A 9,113-nucleotide genomic window follows, 5' to 3' on the forward strand; every position below is an offset into this window, starting at 1 on the left:
TAAGTCGTTTTTCTCTATAAAAAAAAAAATAAATAAAAAGTTGAAGTGATCTTACAAAGACAAAACTAGCAAAAGGCTTTAGCAAAGATGCCTCAATTGTAAAACCACATAAAAGAAGAGAAAAGTGCTACTAAATATTACAAGCTAGATCTTTTAAAGCCTTAAAAAAATGTTTAATGTTTAGATAATTGCAGGACATGAACAAAAAATAGACACTTGATTCTTAAAATGAATCTAACTTCCTACAAGGTTTGGAAGAAAACTTGTTGAAATTATGAATATCTTGTCATCAATGAGAAGTTAATATGCTAGATAATTCTGAGATAAGAATGTCAACATCACAATTCTTTATTAAACAATGAATTTTGGACACCTTTGTTTTTTAAAACAACTCATCAACACCTCTTTTTTTTATTTATGTTTCTTCCTAACATATCTTATCACATTTCATACTTATATTTTTGGTTTATTTTTCTTATATTTAAATTTGGAAGAGTATGATGCTGAGAAATAAGATATATGGAGTCTAAGTTTATATGTTGTTTTCTTGTTGGCTAGCAGGATCAAATTATACTTTATTGTTGAATTTTGAATACAGTGTTTTTCCTCTTTTTCTCTTCAATTTTTCACAGTAGCCATGCCTGTCGAAGAAGTGTTTCTGTCAGCTTTCCTTCAGGTTTTGTTTGACAGGTTGGCCACAAAGAATGTTATTGAGTTTATTCTTGCAGGAGACAAAGGCAAAATCCTAAAGGAATTTCAGAAGACTTTGCTTCTCATCAAATCAGTACTTAATGATGCAGAGGACAAACATGTAAAGAATGAAGCTGTGAGTATGTGGCTGGTTGACCTTAAAGATGTTGCTTTTGATGCAGAAGATATTCTTGATAAGTTTGCTACTGAAGTGTTGAAGAGGAGGTCGGAATCAACTTCTCAGTCTCAAGTTCAAACCACCTTCACTCGAGTATGCAATCTTATCCCAACTTCTCTCAATCCAAGCAATTTAATGTTTGATGTTGAGATAGAATTAAAGATAAAGGCGATCAATGAGAGACTGAAGACCCTTGCAAATGAAAGGCATGAGCTTGGTTTAAGTGAGGTGGCTGCTAGGTGTTCATTCAAAATCAACGAAACAAGTTCCACGGTGAATGAGTCCTACATCCATGGCAGAGATAAGGACAAAGATAAGATTATCCAGCTGCTGATGGAAAATAGGCCAAGTCATGGTGATGAAGTCTTAGTCATTCCCATTGTGGGAATGCCAGGTATTGGGAAAACAACGCTGGCTCAAATTGTGTTCAACGATGACAAAGTGAATCCGCACTTTGAACTCAAGGCTTGGGTATCTGTACATTATGATTTTGATGTCAAGGTTGTAACTGGAAAGATTCTAGAGTCAGTCACTTCTATAACCTATGATTTCAATAACTTGCATCAGCTTCAAATTAAACTCAAAGCAGTCTTGACTGGCAAGAAGTTTCTGATTGTTCTGGATGATGTGTGGAACAAGAATTACAATGAATGGATTAAGTTGGTAGCTCCATTCAGAGGAGCCGCACAGGGAAGCTCGGTGATTTTAACAACAAGGAGTGTTGAAGTTGCCAACATGATGGGAACTGTTGAATGTCACTATGTCAACCAGTTATCTGATGAGGACTGTGAATCAGTGTTTATGCATCATGCTTTTAGGAGTAAAACTATTGACGCAAATCATGCCTTTACAAAACTTGGTAATGATAAAAAAGTTAATGCACCCAAATATTTATGTTTGACATTATTAGTGTCATTATTTGTAAGATTGATTGGTTGTCTTTTCTTGTTTCTTGTATTTACTGTTGCACATACCTAAGACTATAAATAAGCATAGTCTTTTGTAATTTATATGTACTTCAAATAATATATTCATATAAATCCCTAACTTCCTAAATCCTTATAATTCCAATATGGTATTAGAGTTATGATATCCACTATGTTGAGTTTATGGAACTTGAATCCTCCACCCCCTTAGGCCTATTTGTGATTTTATTTAGTTTTGTGGTTAATTAATTGATTGATTGTCTTCCACTATTTCATGTATAATGTATTTATCACTGTACAACTGTAGTACCATAAGTATCACCTTTTATATTTACATGGAGTGCAAATAATATTCTTATATTCCCGCCTAAATTCCAATAATTTTAACAGGTAAGAAGATTGCTGGGAAATGCAAAGGCTCACCATTGACTGCAACAACACTTGGGGGTATTTTATCCTCACAGCGAGATGTAACAGAGTGGGAAAATGTAATGGATTTTGAAATATGGGATCTTGCAGTGGAGGAAAGTAACATCCTTCAAACATTAAGATTGAGTTATAATCAGCTTCCTCCATACCTGAAGCCCTGTTTTGCTTACTGCTCCATACTACCAAAAGGCTTTGAATTTGAGGAGAAAGAGCTTGTGTTGCTATGGATGGCTGAAGGACTTTTAGAGCAACAATCTCAAAAGCAACCGGAAGATGTTGGCCATGAGTACTTTCAAGAGCTACTATCTGCATCACTTTTTCAAAGGTCAACTAGCAACAGATCATTGTATGTGATGCATGACCTTATCAATGGTCTAGCTCAATGGGTTGCTGGAGAGTCCTGTTTCAAATTGGACAATCATGTTCACTCTCACAGACGAAAGAAAAAGAAAATTTCCAAAAGGACTCGGTATGTATCTTACATTGGTGGTGAATATGATGGTATTCAAATGTTCCAGGCCTTAAAAGAAGCCAAGTCCTTACGAACATTCCTCCCTCTAAAGCATTCACGGCTTGAAGAATGGTCCTACATAACTAATCATGTTCCTTTTGAATTGTTACCCGAGTTAAGATGCTTAAGGGCATTATCACTGAGTGGATATTTCATCAGAAAGCTGCCTAATTCAGTTAGCAATTTGAATCTTCTACGCTACTTGAATCTTTCTTGGACTGACCTCAGACAGTTGCCAGAATCAATCTGCAGTCTATGCAATCTGCAAACATTACTACTGAGAGATTGTTTTAATCTTGAGCAGCTTCCATCAAACTTGAGTGATTTGATCAACCTACGTCATCTAGATATCACTAGAGCACATTCTTTAACAGGTATGCCTCATGGTATTGGTAAATTGACACATCTTCGAACATTGACAGATTTTATTGTAGGCTCAAGTGGGATAGGAGAATTGATGAAGTTGTCAAATATCCGAGGAGTACTTTCTATTTCCAGGTTAGAGAATGTGTCTGACACTCTAGAGGCAAGTGGAGCTATGTTAAATAAGAAGGTAGGCATTGATGTGTTGAAATTGAAATGGAGTTTTATGAATAATCAGTCACATATTGAAAGAGCAAAAGATGTGCTTCAGATGCTAAAGCCTCACAAAGGTCTTGCAAAGCTTACGATTAAGTGCTATGGTGGTACAAGTTTTCCAAAATGGATAGGAGATCCATCCTACAAGAGCCTAGTGTTCTTAAAGTTGAAAGATTGTGCAAATTGTACATCTTTGCCAGCACTTGGAAACCTCCATGCCCTCAAAGAACTTTACATTATTGGAGTGAAAGAAGTATGCGACATTGATGATGGGTTCTATGGTAATGCTTGCTTTAGACCTTTTCCTTCCTTGAAAAAACTACACTTTATGGATATGGAAAAGTGGGAAAATTGGTTCCTCTCTGACAACAATGAGCAGAGAGACATATTTTCTTCTTTGCAGCAGCTTTTCATTGTTAGGTGTCCCAAACTTTTGGGTAAACTACCAGAAGATCTCCCTTCTCTCAAACATGTACTAGTTAAAGAATGTGAACAATTTCAGGTAACCATTGCAACCCTTCCTATGCTTTACACACTAGAAATTGAAGGATGCAAAGGATTAGTCCTTAATTTTGCAAATGAATTCAATTCACTGAATTCCATGTCTGTTTCAAGAATCTTGGAGTTAAAAGTAATGAAGAGATTGGTAGAGGCATTCAAAAATGTAGAAGAACTCAAAATTGTCAGTTGTGCTCTTGATGAAACAGTTCTTAATGATTTATGGGGAAATGAAGTTTGGCTTGAGAAGAATCCACATGGTTTGTCATCCAAGCTCAAATTAATTGAGATTAGAAATTGCAATGTCATGAGATCAGTACCTAAAGTACTAATGGTTAACAGTCATTGTCTTGAACGCTTGTACATATGTAACTGTGATTCTCTGGTCTTTATCACAATGGATCAATTTCCTCCCTCTCTGAAATCATTGGAGATATCCAATTGCAAGAACTTGAGATGTTTACTTGAAAATGGAACAAGCTCTTCATCAATAATCATGCATGATGATAATGTACAACACAGTGGCAGAAACCGCAGAATCATTTCTCATTTGGAGTATGTATACATTGGCTGGTGTCCATCTCTCACTTGCATTTCAAGAAGCGATGAGTTACCTGAATCTGTCAAACTTTTGTTCATTTGGAACTGTTTAGAGCTATCATGCTTGTCAATGAAAGACCAACTACCGAAAAGTCTTGAAAAACTGGAGATTCAAAACTGTCCAAAGCTAAAGTCAATAGCAAACAGGTTGCACAGAAACACCTCCTTGGAATCTATTCAGATATGGAACTGTGAAAACCTCAAATCCCTTCCTAAAGGACTTCATTTCCTTGTGAATTTAAAGGAGATCAAAATTATTGGTTGTCCAAATTTGGTTTCTTTTCCAGAAGAAGGTTTGCCCACCTCTAGTCTGACAGAACTTTGCATCATGGGCTGTGAGAAACTAGTGGCCCTACCAGGTTGCTTGCATGATCTTGACTCCCTCAAAGAGCTGGAAATAGGATACTGTCCTAGCGTTCAATATTTTCCTGAGATAAACTTTCCAGACAACTTAACATCCCTTTGGATAAATGACCATAATGCCTTTGAAGCAATGTTCAACTGGGGTTTATACAAGCTCTCTTTCCTTAGGGACCTCACCATCATAGGTGGAAGTTTGTTTATGTCACCCGGAAATCTGGGGAAAATGCTTCCCTCCTCTCTAACTAGCCTCACTATTCAAAGTTTTCCACACTTGAAAGACCTGTCATTAGAGGACTTTCATAAACTTTCCTCTTTATCTAGCCTAACCCTAAGAGATCTCTCAAATCTAAAATTCCTACCATTCTTGGGGTTTAAATACCTTACCTGTCTTGAAGAACTTTCTATTTATAACTGTCCCAAGCTATCATGTTTACCAAAAACCGGCCTTCCTTCCTCACTTTTGGAGCTATATATACAAGACTGCCCTATTCTGAAAGAACGGTGCAGCAAAGGGAAAGGGAAAGACTGGTTGAAGATTGCGGACATCCCTTATGTTGAGATTGATGGAAAATTTATCTATGACTCAGATTATGAGGATTAAATTTTGACTAGCTTTATCATAAGGTAAAACTCAAAAGATAAATTAAGTTAGGTTTAAATATGTTTTTAGTCTCTCAAATTTAAGATAAATTTGTTTTTAGTCCTTCAAATTTAAAATTATTGTTTTTAGTCCCTGTAATTTTCAAAAATCTTGTTTTAGTCTCTTAAGTCACCAATAACATATTTGAAAGTGACTAATTAAGACAGTTATGCAATATCAACCGGATTTAATGTGATATTTTCACTAATAGGGACAGTAGATTTTATGTAATAATATTTGATAAATTTCTTAACAAAATTTGAATATAAGGACTAAAATAAGATTTTTTTAAATTACAGAGACTAAAAACAACAATTTTAAATTTGAAGGACCAAAAATAGATTTACCCTAAATTTGAGGGACTAAAAATATATTTAAGTCATTAAGTTATTACTTCTTTCACCTTATTATTTACCAAAACTATATCTTTTACCTACATTGTTCTTCATTATATGATTTTAGTTTCTTCGTACTTCCCTTCTTCAACTCAGATTTAGCATAGTAGTGGGGGGACCTGTTGGCGAGTTGTCTTACTATGGTCAGATCTCAAGACTGGAAAAGGCTACATGGGTAATGAATTATCCATGGTTCCAGGTATGGAATATTAAATTTTCTCTAGAATCTAAATTACAGTAACCAAAATATTATATCATACCATTTTGAAATCAATATAAAGGAAATTCTGGTAATTAATGGTTGAGTCCTTGATATCTTCCATTCAGGGAATCTTGTGCATGTGTAATAATCTTCTCTTTTCAAAGCAACCAGCAAATAGATTCAAAGTAGACTCCATATCCAAAATTAGAACCTAACTTGTCAATACTTAATGAGCATATATATCATATGTACCTCACTTTTGAACTTCATTGCATCTGCCTTTCTAAAGGGAAATAATCTGCTTGTTTGCAGAACAATAGAAGGGATCAAATCAAAATTTTTAAAAGTCTATTTTCTCAAGCCTTCCACATAATTTTTGGCTTACAAATCCAACCTGATAACAACATTGAGAGAGGCATAATCATAACAAATATCAACATATATCTTCCAACACAAAAGTAGCTAGAAATATTTCAGTAAAATGCAAGATTTGTTAATTGAGACCAGACACAATTTTGTCTTCAACTAATCATCATTCTAATGACAAATTTCAGGAATTCCTCTATTCCAACCTCAAGTCCACTGGATTTATTAGAGACAGGCATCTATGGTATTGTCTGTTTATCAACTATCCTTAATTTCAACTTCTAAGTGATGTACGACTTACATTCGAGAACATCCTCTTTTTTGGTATTTGATGTAAGGTTTGGTTTGAGACTTCATTCCAATCCATGAGCCTTGCAAGTTTCTGCTCTTAAGTATTCTGGTTCTGCACTAAGCACCAACTTCATATATATTCAAAAGATGTGTCCTGCATTATAGCAACTATGAAGAGCATGTGTATATCCATTAAATACACCTAGTCCATTACACTGTATATGTTATTTTGAAATAGTTGAATTGAAAACAACGTTAAAAAAAAATAAATAAATAAATTAATTAAATTAAAAAAAAAAAAATATATATATATATATATATATATATATAATTATAGATAATAGATTATAGATTATAGATAGAATATAGATAATTTTTTCTTATGATAGGGAGTCCATATCTTACCAATCTATATCTCTTCCGAATCTTCCTCCGCCATACAGTCTTCCTCCATAGCTTCTGCATATCAATCCTCCGCCATTCACCCCTTCCTCCACCAAGCACCTAAATTCAAAAGCGAAAGCCACCGAATCATAACCACGTGATTGCATAAACAACACTTCTGGAACGAAAATTTTAAAATTAAAATTTCAAAAAATTAAGTAGCAACGGAAAATAAATAAGAAATGATCAGCAATTATTTTCCAAAAAAAAAACACACAATCACTACTACTTCACATCCTTATTTTGCACCTATTTCAGAACAGAAGAAATTAAGTTGTAACAAAAATTATCTTCTTGAAAAACAATTACATATTTTAAAAATTACTTTCCATAATTACACCGACGTATAATCACTTGAATCACGACCTACCAATCCTTATTCTACCGCCTATTAGTAGTAACAAAAATAAAAAATAAAAAAATATATTGGTAATTACCTTTAGAGAGAAAAAAAAAAACATTTTTTTATTCTAAAAAGTAATTTTCAAGACTATAAGTTTAATGAACACAACATAGTTTTCGAAAATACCTTTTAGAATTCGCGATTCTCTTTCCCGAAAATATTTTTCGATAGTACTTACAGGAAACCAATTTTCAAGTGCGAATATGTCATACTTTCGAAAGTAATTGTTACATACTTGAAAATTACTTGAAAGTAATTTAATACATTTAAATTGTTAAATTTATAATAATAAATTAAATTATAATATGTATATATTTAAGTTAAAATATATATTATACACTTGATTTATTTTTATAAATTTAATAATTTAAATACATTAAATTACTGTAATTTTTATGTTTCAAAATTAGAAAATCTGAATCCAACGAAAATGCAGCATTCATAAGAAACCTTTATTCGGCAAAAAAAAATAAAATAAAATAATTGAGAGGAAACTTTTATATACATGGATTAGAATATTTCATATCATGTTGTTAAATTAATCAAATAATATTTTTAATAATTATCTATATTTATTATAAAGGAATTAAAAAAAAATATTTGATATTTCTAAATATTTTTAAAAGTAAAATAAATAAAAAATAAAATTACTAAAAACATTTAATTTTAAAAAAATTAGATATAATTAAGTAAAGATAAAAAATAATTATGGAAAGAAGTATTCTCCTTTTCTATTAGTATATAAAGGAACTAAGAACCATAGAAACCTTAGTTTTGCCTTAATAAAATCCTCTTCCTGCAGCCGATCTAATCTTTTTAGTGACGATCAGTTTATACTCACATAACAATAACTATTATGTTATTAAGATAATTAGACTAAAATAAACAAATTCTTAATCCTCGTTAAGACTATATTAAGGAAACAATAATCACTAACAAGGTTCAAAGATCCAAAGGTTCAATAAGGTTATTATAAATAAATAATACATCAAATGATTGGTATTGTTCATTATTTCATTATTCACCCATTAAATAGTATTTATTATTCTATTTTGAATAGTTACATGATTGTTAGAGTGTCATTGTAGGTAAATGGATCGAGATTGCATGTAAAAATAATTCAAAACCTTGTAAAAAAACTTAAGTGTATACTTATAAAAATACCTATGTTTTAAATCATTTTTTATTTAATTCAACATATCATATATAAAGATTAGGTTTAAATACCCTCTTTACTTCAATAATATGAATTTTACCTTTTAACCACTATAATTAAAACATTTCATCTTAATTATAATACTTTTTTTTTTAGTTCTTATAACTCCATAAATTTTATCTTATAATCCAAGCAATAAACCATAAAATTAAAAGAAATCAAAAATGCTATTCATAAAAAAAATGAGATATTCTTAATTATAAAAACTTAAAAAATTACGTTAACTAAATATATATTTAGACCTAAAGATTATATTTTAGATTATTATATTCTTAATATTTTAACTTTATTCATCTACATAAAACCAATGTTTTGAAACTTGATTTGAACTGGTTCGACGGACACAAACATGCCAGTTGCAGATAGAACTGTTAAAACGGGC

The 9,113-nt window shown here is 32.0% G+C and overlaps 1 protein-coding gene and 1 long non-coding RNA gene across 2 annotated transcripts; one reads left to right on the plus strand and one right to left on the minus strand.

Moving 5' to 3' along the window:
- Nucleotides 1–606: 606 nt before the first annotated feature.
- LOC109818945 (putative disease resistance RPP13-like protein 1) lies at nucleotides 607–5,375 on the plus strand. Its single transcript, XM_083061570.1, has 2 exons — nucleotides 607–1,727; nucleotides 2,185–5,375. Exons 1-2 carry the CDS (start codon nucleotides 638–640, stop codon nucleotides 5,373–5,375), a joined length of 4,281 nt encoding a protein of 1,426 aa, XP_082917696.1. The 5' UTR covers nucleotides 607–637.
- Nucleotides 5,376–6,041: 666 nt separating this feature from the next.
- LOC114915016 (uncharacterized) lies at nucleotides 6,042–6,811 on the minus strand. Its single transcript, XR_014428520.1, has 2 exons — nucleotides 6,679–6,811; nucleotides 6,042–6,405 (listed from the first exon to the last, which is right to left on the minus strand). It is a non-coding gene; the product is annotated as an uncharacterized LOC114915016 (long non-coding RNA).
- Nucleotides 6,812–9,113: the final 2,302 nt, after the last annotated feature.

The sequence above is a fragment of the Cajanus cajan genome, chromosome 8, assembly GCF_000230855.2.
Source record: "Cajanus cajan strain Asha chromosome 8, NIPB_CcT2T_4, whole genome shotgun sequence".
In the NCBI taxonomy this organism is placed as follows: domain Eukaryota; kingdom Viridiplantae; phylum Streptophyta; class Magnoliopsida; order Fabales; family Fabaceae; genus Cajanus; species Cajanus cajan.